At 45.3% G+C, this 21351-nt stretch overlaps 2 protein-coding genes across 14 annotated transcripts in view; one reads left to right on the top strand and one right to left on the bottom strand.

Annotated features, from left to right (window-relative positions):
* Nucleotides 1-10426, bottom strand: part of LOC147023133 (uncharacterized) — a 65947-nt gene extending 55521 nt beyond the window's left edge. For 2 of the 5 annotated variants that reach the window (XM_085888252.1, XM_085888255.1), the window contains exons 1-2: nt 10172-10426; nt 9134-9931 (exon numbers count right to left, since the gene is read on the bottom strand). In XM_085888252.1, the coding sequence (XP_085744378.1) occupies nt 9134-9931; nt 10172-10202 (829 nt within the window). In that variant the 5' untranslated portion in view covers nt 10203-10426. Of the gene's footprint in view, nt 1-9133; nt 9932-10035 lie in introns of all 5 variants that reach the window. The other 3 variants (XM_085888254.1, XM_085888253.1, XM_085888251.1) reach the window with 3 other exon arrangements.
* Nucleotides 10427-11013: 587 nt separating this feature from the next.
* Nucleotides 11014-21351, top strand: part of LOC147023131 (G1/S-specific cyclin-E1-like) — a 62226-nt gene continuing 51888 nt past the window's right edge. For 4 of the 9 annotated variants that reach the window (XM_085888245.1, XM_085888242.1, XM_085888241.1 and 1 more), the window contains exons 1-9: nt 15617-15947; nt 16620-16689; nt 16864-16942; nt 17038-17154; nt 18229-18377; nt 18561-18696; nt 18789-18935; nt 20067-20162; nt 20477-20611. In XM_085888245.1, the coding sequence (XP_085744371.1) occupies nt 16649-16689; nt 16864-16942; nt 17038-17154; nt 18229-18377; nt 18561-18696; nt 18789-18935; nt 20067-20162; nt 20477-20611 (900 nt within the window). In that variant the 5' untranslated portion in view covers nt 15617-15947; nt 16620-16648. Of the gene's footprint in view, nt 11052-11196; nt 11258-15616; nt 15948-16619; nt 16690-16863; nt 16943-17037; nt 17155-18228; nt 18378-18560; nt 18697-18788; nt 18936-20066; nt 20163-20476; nt 20612-21351 lie in introns of those variants that run through there. The other 5 variants (XM_085888246.1, XM_085888248.1, XM_085888250.1 and 2 more) reach the window with 5 other exon arrangements.

The raw sequence follows: 21351 nt of genomic DNA, 5'->3' as shown, positions 1-21351 counted from the left end.
AAACTTGAATATCTAAGTAACTACATGTCCCAGGCAAACGAAAGTAAATAGACTTCATGTTGAACAATAAAAGATTTATTTATCAAAATTCGAACAAGAGATTCAGAGGGATGTAGATTTTATAACCGTTTTCTCAAAATTTCACAAATGTTCAATATGCGCACCGCCTGTGACACGACACACGTCAAGTCGGTGGTCCAGCTCCTGCCAAACACGCTGTAGCATGTCTTGCGTAACATTCTCCAGCGCCTCAGTGATTCTCTGCTTAAGTTCCACTAGGCTTGTAGGAAGAGGTGGGATATAGACCAGTCCTTTCACATAGCCCCATAGAAAAAAAAAATCACAAGGTGTCAAGTCAGGTCAACGTGGTGGCCATTTCAACAGCACATTGTAATTATCACTGGCACGCCCAATCCATCTTCCTGGCAGATTCTCATTGAGATAAGAATTAAACATTCAACTTAGTTTTTACACATTTTGTTAAAATTTGAGATCATTTGAGCGAGAAATAGCTATGTTATTAGACTACGAAATGATGTCATTTTTTTAGGGACACCCTGTATATATATATATATATATATATATATATATATATATATATATATATATATATATATATATATATATATATATATATATATATATATATATATATATATATATATATATATATATATATATAATGTTGAAGATTCGGTGTCACTTAACAGCACCGCTGTCTCAGGGGTTATAACGCCGGCTAGCTAGGCACAGGTCTCGGATTACGCGCCTCAGATCACGATACCAAAATACACCTGTGCCTTGCCAGCTGGGGGAATAGACCCCGGCTACAGACTGGATTTGTCAGAGACCGAGCGGAGTCTGCCAGTCCGTAGCCCCATTGGGTTTTATATCCAAATCGAGCGGATCGTTCCTCGGCGCGGCACGAATAAATTCAAGGCGGCAAATCTCATATAACTCAGCCAGATCTATTGGGGACACATCAGGGAACACAAAAAAGCAAAGCATTCACGACAATGTTATAATTAATCTATAACCCGTTCTTAACTAGGGAGCTACGGATTACGGGTTTCGAAGGAAACCCTAGCGAGATAAACCTTAGACAACATGCAGACAAGACACGGAAAACATGCAGACAATACACAGAGTACTTGGTGATGCCTCATGGATGAGGAAAAGTGTCAAAGGCACGAATGCGGCTCGTGACAAGCCGATGTCAACTGATTCAAGCACCTAGCTCGAGCATGCAGCGTGGCAAGATGGCGGCGTCGTCCTCCTTTTGTCGCACCACCCACACACGCAGCCTCAGCGCGTTCAGCCCCCGTAAGGTCGACGGCACAAGACGAAAGATCTATGGTATGCTCCAGCTGGCTTTTCACAAGGTCCAGTGTACAAGTCCGGGCCTGGCCTGTTCACCAGGTTAGGCCAAATCGGGGTGTTGGGCTCCGCAGGCGGATCGATGGGACTGCAAGACGTGTCGAGACGTGTCGGGCCGTGCCGTGAGTAAGGACAGAGGCTCCATGGTTAGACGCAGGTTGAACTTGTCGATGACCTCCTCATAAAATCGATCGCCAACTCACACAGCAGCCAGTTCCTCTCGAAGCAGACTGCAGCCTCCCACGAGTCGTTTCTATACAGCAGAATCCTCACTCGACACTCAGGCTCAGTTACTCCGTTGGCAGATCGCCTACTAGACCCTCAGGTTCAGGCCGTTCCTCTCTTACAGATCGCTGACCACACGCACCGCGAGTTACTCCTTCAGCAGATTGCCGACCGACGCTAGCAGTTTCTCCTCCAGCCGATGGCAGACAGACCTCTTGCAGTCCCTTCCTTGCCTTTCTTTCGGCTCGCTCTTCACGAAAGCCGATTGCAAACAGACCCCACCGTCCCTTGTACAGCCGATCACGCCACCTCGGTGCTCTCAGTTCCACCTTCCCCTTCCCGGCACTCGCTTCTCTTGGCCACTCCCTCTCAGAGCGCTGGGTGGGGACTGTCGTCCGGAGAGGGGAAGGAAGAAGAAGAACCTCTCGGTAAACCACCACCGTACGAACAAATGAACAGCCTCCTACATCTCCCGACACACATGTAACGTCCAATTACCGAACAACCTGACTAAACATGCATTTAATGGGGGATCTGGGCTAATCCTATATTTAATAACACACTAAGGGCCATTTCCGCAACTATATATATATATATATATATATATATAAAATTTGTCAGACCCGGGCGGTTAACACCGACAGCTCCCGGACGCAAATGGTTCCTTATTAAAAGGAGCCGGACACATTGATTGATGGAGATTTTAACACGTGCTCGAAGGGTATGGCGGAGGGCAATGGTGGACGGCAGAGTACTGGGAATGGAACGGATACACAGCGGGTTTAATCTGCGAACCCAAGACAATTACACGAATACTGTTTCTTCAAGATAAACACATTTTATGCACATACACAAATATTTACAAAGACAACAATGCATAAGGAAATAATAACAACAATAAATAAATCATACAGTTGAGGCCTCGCACGCAGATGCAAATACAGACGAAGGGTGACCAAAATGAAAAGAAAAACTCCCCCTTTTAAGTATACTGGTACTCAGCTGGCCCACAGCTGGTCCTTGTTGAACTTGGAATGGGGAGCTTCCACCAGCATGTGCACACGTGCGCAAAATGGCACCGTCACTCGTAGCTGGGCAGACGTACGCCAGGCAATCCGCAAGCACCTTTTTCCACATGAAGGCTCCAAAGGTGCCAGCCTTCCTCTTTCCAAAGGTGCCTCGCACCGACCTCGCGTGTGTGCTCTGCCGATCTCCCATTCTATCCAGACGGAAGCCTTCCACAATCCCCACGTGCAATGCGCCAGCCTCTCCCCAATCCACATGTGCAATGTGCCAGCCTCTCCTCCACGCTCTCTCCCCTTCTGCCCTCCATCTCCTCCGCCTCCGGGGCGTAGCCTGCTTACCCCCAAACCCGTTGTCGTTTCAGGGACACGCTTCCCAGCTTTACTGCCTGGATTGCAATATAAAAAAAAACAGAGGGAAAATCACAGAGGGCAATCACATACTGGGGAACTTATTTTTTACTCCCTAGGCTAATTAACAACACACCACCCATCGTGTGGTGACACGCAACACTTAAGCTCACAGATTCCCTAACTTAGTTCCATCAAGATGCTTATACTCATACATTGACCAAGCAACTCCACACAATGCTAAATTTCCTCATTAAATCCTTCCATCTACCCCCACAAATATAGCCCCTCCCACCCCACCCCCCAGGCACCGTAGCTCCTGCAAGTTTCAATTCAGGCATTACCATTCCAGCCTTACCACTTACTGATCCACACCTAATTAGCCGATGAAATAAATTAGGAGGGCTGTGAGCCATAGCTAACTTACCTATTCTTCTTAACGTTCTACGTGCCGAAAGCACAACAATTCATATATTTGCAAGTATCTTGGTTCCTCGCTCCTAACTCCTGGGGTGGGTAGAAAATGTCAGAAAACACACAAAAAAAAAAAAAAAATCGAATGTAGGATAAACCTCAATTAAACATTTATACAACCCCCTTCTAAAGGCTGCGTACATTGGTGGATGCCACAATACCCAATGTTACCTGTGGAGCCATCCAAATTTACCGATTTCAAATTTTCGTGAACCCTCTCTCCGGTTCAGGTTAGTGACATGGATTCAGTGAACCTTCCCTCACTCACACACATAAATTTAATATGAATCATTCATTCCAACCCTGCAAGACCATGGCTTAAATGTTATTACACACGTGTGATCCTCAACTGGGCAGTGGGGAGGTAGCAAACAACAATAATGGTGGGTGCACTTCCGGTTGTGGTGTCCGCAGTCCAAAAACAAGTCGCCCAACTTACGACTTCTTTGCCCCCCCCCCCAACCCCTTTCAATTATTCGGTCCCTGACACGCAAACAGCTCTATCGCTGTACGCCTCACCAGGGAGGGTCTCCTCACATCCAGGTTCTTATGCAGCCTCATACGGGTCGCCAGGGTTCTCCTTGCCACTGGTCGCCCAAATCAGATCTCCCCTCCGACGGTTCTCCATTTCTCTACACATCCAGGCTCTCACGCAGCCTCATACACAATCAGGCTTTCATGCAGCCTCATACACTACCAGCTGCAAAGGCCAAATTACCTAATCGGGGCCACGGTCACCGCTCCTCCAGAGCTTGATCCATTCCTGCGGACCCAAATATCTTCCCCACCAACACAGTCCAATATCTCATTTCCTCCCCCGCTGTCATTCAATCCTCAAATAATGCAACGCAAAATGGTTGTCGTGTTCCTATCCTGCCATGGCCTGCCTACATGTTATAATTCGCATTCATTCTTGAAACAATTCAATTCTAACACATAACAGACATCAACTCCACCAGACAATTTTGGTTTCCAAACACATCCCTTTACCGACCATTGAGTCACTCTCGCTCGCTCTCATCCTAATTACCCATGTCCCAATTTCCAAGCGAAATTGAACACTTGGGACAGTAGCATGAAAACACTTTACCCTTAGTGTAAGTCGTCGCAAGTAACTCGGGTCCAAAAGTGTCATCCACCCCTTCTAAATTTTCTTCACACCCTTTTGATCCACCGCTGTGGATTCGTTACTTTCAAACTCCCTAGATCCCAACTCTTTATTTATTTACGTATTTTTTTTAATTTGTCCATCACTCCAAAATCTTGTCGATCACCCTGGCTTGTGATTGGGTACAATTGTAGACTTCAAGCATACCCTCGATGAGGTGTCAAAAAATCAAATCAGCCACAATAACTGTCTCCAAAGTTTCTTGTGAGAGGCAGCAGGATCAATGCCTGCACCCCCCCCCTCCAGGATAAAGTAGACCCAAGTTTCTCTCATCCTCTCCCAGAAGCCTACATCTTACTCCAGGGTCTGGCAGACCCAAATTTCTCTCATCCTGTCCCGATCAATGCCTCTATCCTCCTCCGGGATCTATTCGGTCTGGAGTTCTCACGTCCATTCCAAATCGATGCCTGCATCCCCCTCCGGGATCTGAAAGATACAGATTTCTTTCATCCACTTTCAATCGATGCCCACATTCTCCTCTGGGATCTGGTCGGCCAAAAGTTCTCTCATTCGTTCTCAGAAGCCGACATTCTCCTCAAGGATGAATTGGGGCCACAGCCATAATCCATGCAGACATTGCCATAGCCCAGCAGATCCAATTAAAACTGTATCTTCTGGGTGAGCCATACCGAGAGCAGACCAAGGCCACGACCGGCTGACCCACACTCAGCATGAGGATTACTCCCAGGCATGCATGGATGCCAGCAACCAGACTCCACCATCCATGATAGACAAAAGCCAGACAAACAGCCACGAGGGTTAACGCGAGCACCATCACCTGACCTTGGGCTGTTATGCTCGTCTGCTTGGCTGCCTGCGGTAAGAGTTGGAGTGAGTTGAGATGTGCTTTGGTCTTGTGCAGCTCTTGCTCCAGCTTCTCTGCTCGAATTCCCTGTTCCTTTTCTTTCGGTTTGCATTTTTTCTAGCTCTGGCTTTCTTCCCACCATCGTCTCTTCATCACCTTCTGGGCTTCACTCTTGAATGACAGCAGTTCAGTACTCAACGCTCTGTTCTCCTGGTGTAAACTCTCCATCAGTAGATCTTTTTCATCAGGTCCTTCTGAAATGCTGGGTTCTGGAATCAGTAAAGGCTGTGGTTCTGGAATCAGTAAAGGCTGTGGTTCTGGTTCCGGTTCAAGTTCCGGCGGCTCCACTCCTGAAATCACCACTACTGGACTCTCATGCTCAACCAGTGCAGACGCCCTTGTGTGTGGTCCCTGCTCTCTATCGCACCACAGTTGTACCTCCATAGGACGGGAGACTCAGAGACTCAGATCTGGTATGACCTGTGTCATGGAAATAGCACGCGGGAGATCCAAAGATGCAAAACCTGCTTCAAAATGGGTAAGCTCACCGTCCATACAATCAAACAACTCCACTATCAGCTGAATGATGGCGCCAATGCCACTCTCTCCCGCAGTGCCAAGCTCCACATACGTCACTGTCAAGCCAGATGGAAAAACCAGCCACCCAATGTGGCAGTCAACTTTCTTCGTCATCAACATGATGTAGCTTGCCACAAGCAAACCGCAACGGTCATGACGGTGGTTCTACACACAAGCAAACTCCCCCAGCCGAGCAACTGGAAGGGAGGAATCCTGCGGAAAGTTGCAGTGCACACCGCGCAAAAGCTTGTGGAGCAAATTACAGAACTTACAGTTGAGAACAGAGTTGCTGGAAAAGGAGAAAGTGCCTGCTACATTCCAGACAATGTTGGCACCTTGTGTTGCCCAAAATGTAAATTCAGACATGTTTCTCTTCAAAGCCTGCACTTGACTCACTCTGGTCTAATTCAAGATGAGCCTGCTGCTCAATACAACCGTAAGCCAACATTGCTGCAACTCTCCTCCTCCACATGTCCTGCAAGTGGTTCAAACATTGGCTCTGCCAAATCTGCTCAACCCTGTTCAGCAACGTCCCCAATGTCAAAGTGCAGCAAGTGCAACCCAACTTCGTACGAGTCAGTCAGTCTAAGCATGGTCTCAACAGGACCATTGACATCACCATTGAGGCTAACAGAAACCCTTGGTTCTATCTCCTCTCCCTTTATGGCTTTGTCCCATGTATTCAGCTGCTCCTAATGTTCCATCCTTCCTATCCCCAGTCAATTGTGGCTCCCATAAGCCTTTATCAGCTAACACCAGCTCTTGTTCTGTTACACGAGTTTCCAACTTTTGCTCCAAACTGCCATCCTGGCACTGATGAAATCCCAATTCCTCTTCCTGCTATTGCATGATGGAATCCACCCAGATGGGATAGCCCTTCAGGTCTAATTGTCCCAGTTCATTAGTTTGTCCATTCATTTCATTCCTTTGTTCATTAACTTTGTCTTCCAATCGTTCATTCATTTCCCCTACTCCATCAATTCGTGCCCCCAGTTCCTGTGTGGGTTTCATTAGTCCTTGGTTTGGAGTAGGCAATGTCTGCACACACTGAGCATTCCGCTTGAACGGCATGCAGGCATTATATGTGGCCTCAACGAGGACCCCGTCTCCCATTTTTGGAGTCGTTCCCTTCACAGCACTGAGTTGGAAGAACACGTCCTCCTCAACAAAACCAAAGACATCATGTAACTTGGTAACAATGCCTGTGAACACTCGCTGCTTCTGTGGTTGGGGCTGAGCCGGGAGTTGTACTTGCTGCTGTTGCTGGTGGAAATTTTTTCCCCCTGTTGACTGTGTGGGTTTCATAAGTCCTTGGTTTGGAATAGGCAATATCTGCACATGCTGAGCATTCCACTTGAATGGCATGTAGGCACATGTGACCTCAACGAGGACCTTGTCTCCCATTTTTGGAGTCTTCCCCTTCACGGCACTGAGTTGGAAGAACACATCCTCATTAACAAAACCAAAGACATCATGTAACTTGGTAACAATGCCTGTGAACACTCACTGCTTCTGTGGTTGGGGCCGAGCCTGGAGTTGCACGTAGGACAATGCATCCTCAACCATCGAACGCTGGAACCGTTGCCCTTCCAACCATCCATTCCTTTCCCTTATTTCTTCCCTTTGTTCAACAATTTTGTCTCCTCATTTCCCCTCCAATTCTGTCTTTCAATTGTTCATTCCCTTCTCTTATTTCCTTTCTTCGCTCCACGGTGAATCGGAGAACCAACACACCCATTTCCTGACTCGACAGCCCAGGAATGGGGAAGGTTCCTACCGTATCATCACCTGGCTCCACTCCTGGCTTGCCTCCTTCATACTCACGACGTAAGGCCAAAAAAAAAAAAAAAAAAATGTTGCATTGGCGTAACCTGCCCGACCCTAAAAATTCCGCCGACCCTACGTTTTTTTTTGTTTTTTTGCTATCGAAAAATTTTGCCGACCCTATTTTGCTATTTTTGTTGTTTTGCTATCGTTTTCAAGTATCTTGTTGATTGCGATCGCGATCGCAAAAACCCGGAAGTGTTTCGGACAGAACCCGCCGACAAAAAGGGTGGTACTCGAGCCGGGGGAGATTTTGGGAGGGATTTATTAGGAAAAAAAAAAAAAAAAAAGATCCCGACCGACCTACCCTATTTTTCAGTGACCCGTTACGCCAATGCAACATTTTTTTTTTTTGGCCTAACATGAACATCGCCATCTCATGCCTATCCACCATTTCGAGCACGTGTTTAATCTTCTCAAAAAAGAAAAAAATAAACTTCTTTAAATTTCCAATCGTTCTTTTCTCCCAACACCAATAAACTAGACAATTTGTACCCCGATTACAACTCCCAATTATTTTTATTTTTAAGCTTTTGCTCACTCCGGGACCAAATGTCGTGGTCCCGATGGATTCTAAAATCCCATCCGATGTCGAATGTCACGAGGATTGACATCCCACACTCCTGATCACCAAATGTCGTGGGGATGCTGGGGTTCGAATCCCACTACTTGACAGAAAATGTAGTGGGGGTGGCCAGCCCAAGCAGGGGTTCTCCTGTTTCTTGTCGTTTCAGGGACACGTTTCCCAGCTTTACTGCCTGGCTTGTAATATAAAAAAAACAGAGGGAAAATCACAGAGGGCAATCACGTACTTGGGAACTTATATTTACTCCCTCGGCTAATTAACACCGCACCACCCCTAATGTGGTGACACTGAACACTTAAGCTCACAGATTCCCTAACTTAGTTCCATCGAGATGCTTCTACTCGTCCACAGACCACGCAACTCTACACAATGCTCAACTTCCTTATTAAATCCTTCCATCTCCCTCCACAACGGCAACTACATAAAAAAATATGTGTATATATATATATATATATATATATATATATATATATATATATATATATATATATATTTATACACACATCTATTACTATTGCAATATAATGGGGTAGTTGCAGATTAAATGAAAAGTCATCACTTTATACTTTAACTGCAATGCATCTGTGCTGCTATAAACCATCATTTGACTGTGTATGCAAATGTGATATCGATTTTAGTTGCAATCTGCAATAATGTTAGAAATACAGTGCCATGTATTTCAGGATCTGAAACTGTGTGTCTGCGTACCAGTGCCTGCATACCAGTGCCAGGGGGCAAGGCAGTGACGGGTTGAGCGTCTAGTCCAGGTCCAGGCAGCACGTCCGGTCCAGGTGCAGGTCCAGGCAGCGCGTCTGGTCCAGGCAGCGTGTCTGGTCCAGGCAGCGCGTCTGGTCCAGGTCCAGGTCCAGGTCCAGATACAGGCAGCGCGTCCGGTCCAGGTCCAGGCAGTGCGTCCAGTCCAGGTTCAGGTAATGAATCTGGTCTACGTCTGGGCAGTGCACCCTTTCCATGTCCGCGCAGCATGCCCGGTCCACGTCCAGGCAGCGTGCCCGGTCCACGTCCAGGCAGCGTGCCCGGTCCACGTCCAGGCAGCGTGCCCGGTCCACGTCCAGGCAGCGCGTCCGGTCCAGGTCCAGGCAGTGCGTCCAGTCCAGGTTCAGGTAATGAATCTGGTCTACGTCTGGGCAGTGCACCCTTTCCATGTCCGCGCAGCATGCCCGGTCCACGTCCAGGCAGCGTGCCCGGTCCACGTCCAGGAAGTACGTCTGGTCCATGTTCAGGTCCAGGCAACACAACTGGTCCACGTCCAGGCAGCGCGCCCTGTCCACGTCCCGGCAACGCGCCCGGTCCACGTCGAGGCAGCGTGCGAGATCCATGTCCAGGCAGCGCGCCCGGTCCACGTCCAGGTAGCGCGTCCGGTCCACGCAGCGACACCGTTGCAGTGCAGTGTCCTGGTTTCTTGTGCTCTATGAACGCCTCAATGTAACCGAACTGTCCTCCACAAGTCCCACACATGTGCACGTCCGCACCGGTCGGAAGCAGCAACTGGGCACAGCCGACTGGACGGACCAAAAGACACAGAACATTCGCAATTAAGACAACAATGTTTAATCTCCACCCTCCTCAAGTTGGTAATATCATCACCCATCAAGAGCCGCCTCACCATTCCATCAACAGGTCGGTATCGCGAACAGCTCGAGTACGTTGTGGTAACAAAGCGAGCGGTTACAGCTCGGTTAACAGCTAGTTATGTCGCGCACAACGAACTCTGTGATTCGATTCATCGCGGAGTTACTCACGGGAAGCGCCCACAGACGGCCTCGTCTGCATGGCGGAGCACCTTGTACCCGGCTGGGCCCGACCTGCAAGAGGGAGCCAATGGGACGCTTCGCAGTCACTTCATCTCCGGAATGTTAAAATGCCCATTACACGGTGGGATTGAACCCGCAGGTGTGGAGCGTAGCTTCTGGTACCTACAAAGCCGAAGAACGACTCGAACCCAGAGGTTCCAAGTCCGATTCAAGGATGTAGAAGGTAGAAGTCCATCCCTACCAACCGAAAGGAGAATACAACCCTTCATCCTACATGAAGGCTTGGGGGACGGAACTCCAAGAAAATTGGAACATCAGTTCCAAAATGGTAATTTTAACAATGTTTTTGATCCTCTGAGATCATCCCCATTTTGATTTCAATTTTTCTGAATTGAGATGAAATTTTAAACGAGGTTCACGGCCAGTTGGATGGTTTCCATGAACATACCCATCGCACCGAGATCGGTCACTGGCACATCAATAAGTAACATTTAAAAAAAAAAAATGCAAAAACACTTTCTCTTTGTTTTTGAAAACATCGTCAACATTATAAACTGCCTCGATGACATTCTGACCATTGGTTGTGAATTGTGATCCTATACTCTTGGGAAACATTTGCTGCCATCCAGTCGCCAGCAAATGAAAACTTGTTGGCAATCCCAATCTGACGTGTGCAGGAAAAAAAAAAAGAAGAGAACGAAGAAGAAGAAGAAGAAAAGAGAAGAAGAAGAAGGACAAGAAATAGGAGAAGAAGAAGAAGCTCAAGAGGGAGTCCACTCACAGTCTGAGGAAGAAGAAGCTGCACTGTCATGAGGAAGAAGATCCTCGATGATTCCGTTGGACAACTGCGGATGGAGCATGCTGGCTGGTGATGTAGTACACTTTTTAAATATCTAGTTAAAGTGGCACCTTGGATATATTTTTATACCGGTATGTGTGGCGGGAGTGGGGAGGGGACAAGTACTTTATCTTGACCCATGTTTTATCTTTATACCCATTCGATCCTGGATTAGGACCATAGAGAAGAGGCTTGCGGGCACGTCTTCAAAGTTTGAGAACCACAGAAGTAAGACGGTGAGAACAGTTCCAGATCTACATTTCAAGGCTCAAACACAGTTCTTGATCATGCGGAACAGTTCTTCCCCTTATGGTAAAAAAAAAAAAAAAAAATTAGGTGTTTTGGTGCACTTTTCACCATTCATACAAAGTACAATCGTAATGGGTTCTTCTCGCACTATCTGGAGTAAACATTGAAAATGGGAGAAGAGGGTCGGTGAGGGTGACGTGTCTCACTTTGGAAAATGTCTGAGAAATTTGCCACAACAGGAGACCTGTCACGTGATCCACGAAGGAAGCCTTCGTGAGCCAGGTAATACAAGTTCAGGTAAAGGTCTCATGACACTTTCAGAGCGTCCCATAAAAAGTTACACATTGGATTTTTTTTTTTTAACTCAACAACTTTGTTTTTAGATCCTCGTGGAGGATCTCTAAGTCTTACTCACGTTGTTGTTCTTGTGGACTTTTTTGTTTCACAGCCTACAGTTTTCATCGAAACTTCCTGAAACTTGGCGTATATATGTAAAAATACCCTGCGCAGACAGTAACGACCTCAGATTTTGAAAATTCATCCTCGAAACAAAAGTTATGACGTCAAAATATCTCCGCTAATGGAAATCGCCTAAAAAGTTATCTCCGAAACTAGGCAAGCTTTTTGAATTCTGTTTGCGGGAATCGAACAGGGCATTAGTAGAGATGAATTATCGCACATATGATGCATCACTATGACGTCATATCAATTTTTATGATGTCATTCCTATTTTTTGACGTTTTTTTTGTTTCATTTGATTCACAGCCTACAGTTTTCATCGAAACTTCCTGAAACTTGGCGTGTATATGTGAAAATACCCCGCGCAGACAGTAACCATCTCCAATTTTGAAAATTTCTCCTAGAAAAAGTTATGACGTCAAAATATCTCCGCTAATGGAAATCGCCTAAATATTATCTCCGAAACTAGGCAAGCTTTTTGAATTCTGTTTGCGGGAATCGAACAGGGCATTAGGAGAGATGAATTACCTCACATATGATGCATCACTCTGATGTCATATCAATTTTTAAGACGTCATTCCTATTTTTTGACATTTTTTGTTTCACAACCCAGAGTTGTCATCGGATCTTCGTGAAACTTGCCATGTATATGCAGAAAGCCCACGCGCAGGCAGTAACCATCTCCGATTTTGGAAATTTTTCCGAGAAAAAAAGTTGACGTCATAATATCGCCGCTAATGGAAATCGCCTATACCATTATGTCCGAAACTAGGCAAGCTGTTTGAATTTTGTTTGCGGCAATCAAGCCGGGCATTAGCACAGATAATTTATCGCAAACCTGATACATCACAATGACGTCATGTTCGTTTTTATGACGTCATCATTAAGAGGACGAGGATCTTAGCTCATTTGAGCTTGTTAGTCTTATGAATGAGACTGGAATGAGGAAGGGCAAACTGAGCCAAGGTTCCTATTAATATATAATTTCGTCTTTTTCCAGGATGTTGATTAATTTTAATTGATTGATAAAAAAAAATTTAGTCTCAGCTCCATTAAAAGTGAAGAACAAAGATTGTCGGGTTTGAAGCCTTTTTGGAACCCAATTCCCAGAAATTTACTGATTATAAAGCTTTTTGAGTTGCTGTACAGGATGGTGATGCATCCTGGAGTACTGTTCTCCAACAAAGAAGACTTTCAGCCGTCTCCACGTTTCTGAATTATTGTTGGATTGATAAAGGTTTATTGACTTGGTATTGATTATTGTCAGTTTTCTCTCTGCAATACACTTTAACATCAGTTTTAGTCCAATTTTTATACCTCCGCTGATGAAGTCGCCGGGTTTCTGGATTGTTTCGGGTTGTCTGTCCGTCCATGCTAATTTTCTCTGCTTTTCTCTGCAACCGCTTGTCCAATGACACAAAGTTTTCACCATAGGTGCGACTATTCATGTAGAATGATCATATGATAATTATGACGTCATAGGTCACGTCGTGTGGCAGCCATGTTGGAAAAAAGGAAAAAAATATTGGACTTCTGTATCTCTGAAACCGCTCCAAGGAAAAAATTGAAACTTGGCACATGACAAGTCCTACCCATGGGAAACAAGTGTGATTTTTTTTTGATGATGTCATAGGTGGCATCGTTATGACGTCATAATTGCATGCCTCAAAAGCTTTATCCGATCAGTATGAAAATATTTGAGGGTCATTTAGGGCTATATTGTATGGGTGAAAATTTTTTGATGATGTCATCGGGTGCTTGATTCGGTGGCCGTATTGTTTTAACATAAAAGCCTTCAATAATAATGTGGTTGGAGGCATATCTGTCAACACGCGACGTCGAAGAGTGCCGTTCTAGTTATATATACATGTACATACTGAGGTTCATAATAGCCAGGCATTATTTTTAAAGTACATTAGGGAGTCCTCATGGATCAGTACTAGGAGCGTTATTATTTATAATTTTCATCAATGATTTGGATGGTGGGGTTAAATGTAGCTTTTCCAAATTTGCAGATGACACAGCTTTGGATGGGAAGAAGGTAGATAGCAGAGAGGGACGATCAGATTCAGTGAAGTCTCGATACTTTCACAGATTGGGCAAAGTTTTTGGTAATGCAGTTTGACCATACCCTCGGTGGTGGAACGGTTAAAGCATCCGCAATGAGTCTGGGAGGTCGGCGGTCCAAACCCCGGCCGAGTCATACCAAAGACTTTAAAAATAAATGCTACGTGCTGCTTCCTTGCTTGTCGTTCAACATTTTAAAGGATAGAACACGGACAATCCCTACAGGTTGGCATCCACGGTGAGTAGGAAATTCCACCTCAAGAATTCCTTCTTAGGAAATACCCTGCAGAGTGGGTTGAGAAAGGCGGCGCCATTGTTGTGGTGTCACTGGTACCCAGAATGCACTGGGAAGAGATGGCACTTCCCCCAAGTTCAGTAGCTGTGTTTGTCTCATCTAACAGTCTTGTGTTGTTTCCCGTGCATTTGTCTGTATGTATGTGCGTGTGACGGCTTTACTGTGAGCCTGAAATAAAAACATGATTAGGAAATGTAAGGTGCTCGGGATTTGTAAAAATAATGAAAATAAACCCTGTATCATGCAAGGGGCACTCTGGAACATTTGACATAGAAGGATCTGGGTGTACTGGAAGCTACAAGGGTGGATAAGGTATATGGGAGTGGGGTTAATCAGACAGCATGGTGCAAGACGGCTATACGCAAAGCTGATGAGGTTTAAGGTTATATTCATGGGGATCAATTATAAATCAAAAGGTAGTGCCAACACTACAGGAATTTAATGAGGTTTCGTCAAGAATAGGGTTCATTTTTGGTCACCACATCCGAGCAAGGTAATGTCTGACAAAAGGAGGGGTCAGTGTTGAGTGATTAGATTGATTTCTGGGTATAGCTGTATGAACCTATGAGTGGCTGATGGAGACAGGACTTCATATATTGGAAAAGGGATGATTGCGAGGGGATCTGATAGAGATGTTTAAGATAATGAGGGGTACATATAGATTTTAAAAAATGCAGGAAATTTTTTCCAGCAATATGGACAGTGACAGAACCAAGGGCCACAACCTGATGCCTGACAGTAAAGAAGAGAGTTAATAAAGGTAGGGGTTTTTTACTCGTAGATTAGGTAATAACATGGAATGGTCGCCCTAGAAAGCTAGTCGCAGCAGAAACAGTAGATAGGGATCCAGAAGCATTGTCGATGGAGGGCTACGTGGATATCAGCGGGACGATTCGCTATCTGAGTTATGGTGGGTGATTGTATCCATGTGTCTCGTGATTGTGATGTCTGTGAGTGGGTCCCATGAAAAAGTGAATGTGGTATCGGTATTTGTTATTTCCTCATCCAACAACCGTCTCCATCTCCCCTCCCCCAAAAAGCAACAGCAAACCAACAACAACAAAAAAACAAAAACAATCAATGTCCCTGTGCCTGCCCCCACTGTTTCCCTTCAACCCCCTTCCCCCACATCTTCGCCATGAAATGAAGTCGATCGACTGGTTTTGATCAATCTTCCCCTGTATCCAAGTTCGTCGTCCCTCCGTGTGCGTGTTGTACATGTACACCTAATCGATAGTACTCATCGACAGGCCACATGTTATCGTGAAGTCATGGCATCGTTTCTCGTGTCGTTGTGGAAGTGTATTAATCGCACGAGGACGCCATGCATTAATAAGCACAGCGACTCACATGGACAGGAGGGACGAGGTGGGGGGGACGGGGGGTGTTGGTGGGGGAGGTGATGATGCGAACGGCATTTCCCGCCATTCTACGAACAACGTACTGGGCGGAAGCCGCTTGTAGGCCGCGACGAAGTCCACACAAGGAATCCGTACTGGAAGCACAGCGCTCGGGAGTACACGAAACGCGTGTGCAGTTAAGTTTCACACCAAGCGGCTCGAAGGCAAAACTTTGTTTACGTCGTCGCTGTGCCCCGCCCCCTTCGCGCGCTTCCGCGTCACTCGCTCCGCCCACTAAGCTTCCAATTGCCGCGTATTTTTCTTCCACAACATTTGGCGCAGTTTTATCCTTCGCCACAAAGGCCTCACGTTCGATAACGGACAATTTGAATAGTCGCCACAGCCTTTCGGCGGTGTCCCGCGGGGAGGTTTTTAAACCCTGCGCATGCGCACTTCGTCTTGTGCCGGTGGTTTTGCGCGCTCCGCGCAGTCCTCGCACAGTCCTCCTCGCAGCAGGTTCGGTATTGTTTGTCCTCCGGAGAAAATTTTTTTTTCTTTCGCGATTTTTTTCCTCTCATACAAGTTTTTTTTTTCTTCCACACAATCTGCATTGTTACTTCAAGCCTTTTACCCTCTCACCCTCTTAATCTCCTCGGCGATCGATTTGCTGGGCGGGATGCGACCTGTAGAAAAGGCGCAAAAGTGCATTCGTCGTGTTGAAGAACTGCACTCGGATTTAAAGACTACCTTGATTATTTTCAGCTTCGTTCGACCTTGTGCCGCGCGCTTTTACCTCCACCTGAGTGGTTTTTAAGTCCGCTCGACGTGTCGTTTTCGATGGCGCCGAACCGTGTGGTGTGTGCGTCGTGGGGGGGGGGGGAGGGACGGTGTGCGTATCGGTGAGTAATTTTCGGTGTTTTCGCGAAGGTTTTCTCCACTATGGGCGATTATTTTAACGTCCTCGCTGAGAGAACGACTCGATGTTTCTCGGATTCCTTTTCGTTGCATTTTGATGGCGCGGTTTTTGTACAAATCGACCCAAAAGGCGGGACGGTCGTCGCGCTTGGAGGGAAAACGGGATCGTGCCGCACGCGCGCGCAATTCTTCTTTCCTCAGCTCGATTCTTTCAGTGATGTGATTATATATATATATATATGTATATATTTTTTTAATTCCCTTCCCTTCTAGATAAACTGCTGCGGTCGACGTGCAGGGATATGCAGAGAAGCGAAAGCGACGGTAAAATGTCGAGGAGAAGGTGAGCAGTGTGAGAAGGATGCCACGTCCCTCGTCCCGATGAGGGAGGGTATTCGCACTCTTGGGCCTACAGTCCCGCGGTGGTGTTGTGTTTGTGGTTAATTTGTAGCGAAATGGTGGTTTTTTTTTTTTTTTAATTTCCCTATTTAGTTTTCTTTTCCTTCAATCACCTCAGAAACGGGCTCCAGTTGAAGCATCGCAGCTCGAGCGGTGCTGAGCCCTTCGTGTTGCAGACGAGGAAAAGGAAGGCCGAGGTAATCGTCTCCTTTCCAAGTTCCAATGATTTGTTTGTTTCGAGCTGTATCTCGTCATTTTGATTAAGATACTCCTCTTCCTCCTCCTCCGGTAGACTCTCACTGAACTCCAACCTCTGTTGGACGAGCATTCCTCTTGGAAAAAACGTCACCTGGAGGTCGAGGTGAGCGCAGTTGCGGTTGGTGCATGGACGCGGGATCTTGATTGTGTGGTGAGGGTTTATCGCTTTAGGAATCGAACCTAGCTCTGTGCTATCACACCGGCGGTGAATTGGATGATGTTTTGTTGTTAAAAAAAAAATAAAAAAAATTCGTGCCTCGTGGTGGTTCTACAAAATGGTGACTCCTCACTTTTGTTTGAAGCAATGAGATTGCAAAAAAAAAAAAAAGAAATAAAAATTCATTCCCCATAGCTGTTCTGCCATCTTTCCACATCTCGGTCGAAGTGTAAATGCCCCTTTGAATGTGTATGTGTGAAAACATTAATTTATTAATTTTTTTACCCCAATGTTGGTTGTTAGATGTGTAAAGTGTTTGTAAAATCGAGAACGTGAGACCCCCCCCCCTCCCCCCTAATCGGAGTCTTTGTACTGAAAGGGAGTGCGTTTTAATGTTGCCCAATGGAAAGGCACCATGATCAATAAAATAAAATATTAATCCACCTTTCACTTCTCCCACAATTACATCTTTGATTCACCACGAGTGTAACAGCACGTAGGTGGATTGATTTGGACCTCCCTCGAAGTTCCTTGTGACACAACTTGTATCGGTCGGACACAGACACCATCTTGTCTGAACGGGAAAGCGTTGGCTTCTCTCTCGTAGTTTGCAGGATTTTTTTGAACTTCACTACTTCCTGGTTTTCTCAATTCCACATGATAATCGTAATGATTGTCCATCTGCAATGCAGATCATCCATGCTGCATTGTTTTCACATTGCACCGCTGAAGCTGGTTTTAACGGTAATGGTTAGAGCATCTGCTCTGAGTCTGGGAGGTTGGTGGTTCGAACCCTGGCCAAGTCCTTGCTTGATGCGTTGAGCATGAAAAACAACAATAGGTTGGTAATGATAGCACAGGTTTTGATATGCCTAATGGCCTCCTGTGTTCCTTGTAAGAGACCTCGTATCATCATGTTAGTTAGGCAACGCATGTCCCGTATGCTTTCACCAAGCATTCAAAAATCTTTGTTTTCCAATGACGGCATTTTAAAATGTATTTAAAAGTTCATCTTTTACTTTTTATCCATTTTTTTTGTTATTTAAAATCGTCTTCATTCCTCATTAGTGGTCAAACAAGACTCCAAGCCCCTGCCGCCTGCTTCCCACGCCGCAAAAGGATGACAACCCTCTTCCGGAGTCCACTAGGTTCACACAATACCGCTTCAACAACCTCTTCCTGAACCATGACCGGCCTCAACCTCTGCCCAAACTTAGGTCTTGTTTCCACCATTGCTCACAACCAAGTACAGAAATTAACTTGTGCTACTGCACCTCACACAGCTATAATAATGTGGCTGGCTGCATATTGAGTTGGCAATGCCTTTTAATAATATGTCACATATTTATAAGATTGTGGGTTTGGTGTTCTTTTGTGATGTTTGATCATCTGTCCTGCAGTTGGGCGAATTCTGAAGAGGTGTGGTCAAATTTGTTGAAAAAGGAGCAGACTTATATACGAGACAAGAATGCGCTACTTCGGCACCCCGCTCTTCAACCTCGCATGCGTGCTATTCTTCTTGATTGGCTCATCGAGGCAAGGCCCTAAAATTCCACACTTTATATGGCGTTCAGAAAAACTTTCTTAATTTGATTTATTTTATTTTATTTTATTTTTTTCAATTTCAGGTTTGTGAGGTGTATCGGCTGCGGAGGGAAACCTTCTACCTGGCTCAGGACTTTTTTGATCGATTCCTAAGTACACAGCAAGGCCTTGAAAAAACGATGCTGCAGCTTATCGGCATCACGAGTCTCTTCATTGCAGCCAAAGCTGAGGTGGGTATTGGCAAAGTCATTCCTCATGATTTTTGTGCTTTAACCCAAAGTGGAATTGGATAGCATCCCAAAATGCAAAACCCGTCTGCTCTGTATTTGAACAAAACTTGACAAAAACAACAGCTAAATTTTTTTTTTTTTAATTTATGAACTGATGCTCTCCATATTCTCATAATAAAGGTTTGTTGAAAATTTGATGACAAAACCTCAAATAATTAAAAAAAAAAATGTTATGGCCTGGACAAACAGACAGACACTGAAACTCAAATGCTAATTAAATAAATAAATCCGGATGGGATTTAAAAAAAAAAAACCTGGCGGACGGGCTGATAAGGTATACGTCTACTTCTACTTGCTGTGACTTTACCCTTTGACCTATTGACCTATCAACCCATTAATTAATCTCCATATTCTCATTTCTCTTCAATCTTATTCTTCCCTCCATGCCATCAAGACAGCTGTTTACTGCCATCTCAGATCATCCCCAATCCAAAGCCATAATATATATTTTTTGTATACCTTGTCAAGGCTCGTATAAGAGCTAACACACAATGCACAGCCAGGGGGGCATTAGACAAAGGGGGCGTGGGAAGGACAAAACAGTGGGGAACAGAGACATTAGGAGATCTGTGGAAGGGAGAGGGATGGGGAATACAAGATGGACACTGCAGGGACTTTCAGGAAGGAAAGCAGGGAATTTGAGGGAGGTGGATTAATGGGGGTAAAAAAGATCGAGAATTTGGATGGGGGAAGATAAGAGATGATGGTTGTAAACAGCTGTTTTGAACGTAGTTCTCACTACGTTTTAGCTCACCTGGAACGTAGTTCTGGGGAGCTTATGCGATCAAGCAGTGTCCGTAAATGAGTCAGTCCGTAAACACTTCAGTTGTTATCGCTTGAACCAAACAAATAATTTTGATGAAACTTGGCCACAAGCTTCTTCACCCATGATGTACCTAAGTTTGTTCATGGCATCAAAAATTTCAGGGTCTGAGGAGGTCTGCAGGGGGGTGGGGGGAGGGGGGGGGTTGAGTGATTTGTTCCTGATACAGGTGAGTGTCAGGACAGGCGGTCCTATGTTTTGTAGCTATTAACAAGCCTTTAATCCCCTTCTGTTTCTCTGATGTGCAGGAAATATACCCACCAAAGTTGGTGCAGTTTGCTTATGTGACAGATGGGGCTTGCACCGATGATGAAATTCTGAGGATGGAACTGATATTATTAAAGGTATGTGTTTTGAGTGTTAATAATAATAAAAATCCTATGCAAGGGTAATGGATTGTAGATTATGGAGTAGGGGAAGAGGCATCGTATTAATAACAAGGAAGGTGCAGAAAGAGGGAAGGCGAGTTCACAAGAAGTACCGAGGTGGTGGTCAAAATGCCACCATTTACATATGCACATGCTAGATAGAGAACCCGATGATTGTGTGCAAAAAAGGCAGGATTTTAATTTTCAGGGCAGTTTTCAAGATACTAATTTTGTTTTCAAGATACTAAAAATTCTAAGGTTGTGATTTCTGTGGTTCTTTTTAATCACAGGCCCTCCAATGGAGTCTATGTCCAGTAACTGTAAATTGCTGGCTCAATCTCTACCTGCAAATAGCAACAAAACCAGATTGTTCGGAAGTTCTCGTGCCACACTACTCACAAGAGACATTCATCCGGATAGCACAGGTAATAATCAAACGCTCCAGATGGGATATAATAAAAAATCTTCTTCCTATACATTACACATCTGGCATTTCCCTACATTTTCCCCTCATCTCTCATTGCATATCCATCTCTTCTTTCTACAGCTGTTTGTTTACCTCTGCATATCGCAGCATCGCTCTCCATTTCCTAGATACTTATTTTTCCATTCTATAACTGTCTTCCCCCACTTGTATATTAAAATTGCATTTGGGGCGTGATATGTTAGTGGACCTTTGGCACAACTTGCAAGGATATATAAATTATGGACAAATGACAGTTTTTGTATCTGAACCTGGGGTTGCTTCATAAATTGTTGACTTGTGTCTTAAGTGTGCAGTTACACAAGGAATTTGGATGCAGGAGAACGCCATTCAGCCCATCAAGCCTGCGCCACATTGACACCATATCGATACAAACCAACAGTTTATCAAATTCAATTCACTTGGGGAGGGTGTCTGAGGGATGGAGGAGTGGGGTTGAGAGCAGTGGGGCAAGTGCACATCACCGGGGTGTTTTATTCACATGCACTACATGGCCAAAAGTATGTGGACACCCCTTCTAATGAATGGATTCGGCTATTTCAGCCACACCCATTACTGACAGGTGTATAAAATCAAGTGCACAGCCATGCAATCTCCATTGACAAGCATTGGCAGTGGAATGAGCCATACTGAAGAGCTCAGTGACTTTCAATGTGGAACAGTCATAGGATGCCACCTTTT

This window comes from Eptatretus burgeri, chromosome 7 (assembly GCF_056783735.1).
Source record: "Eptatretus burgeri isolate ZD-2024b chromosome 7, Ebu_testis_v1, whole genome shotgun sequence".
NCBI lineage: Eukaryota > Metazoa > Chordata > Myxini > Myxiniformes > Myxinidae > Eptatretus > Eptatretus burgeri.
The sequence above is the reverse complement of the archived record's forward strand: the minus strand, read 5'-3'. Positions and strand labels throughout refer to the sequence as shown.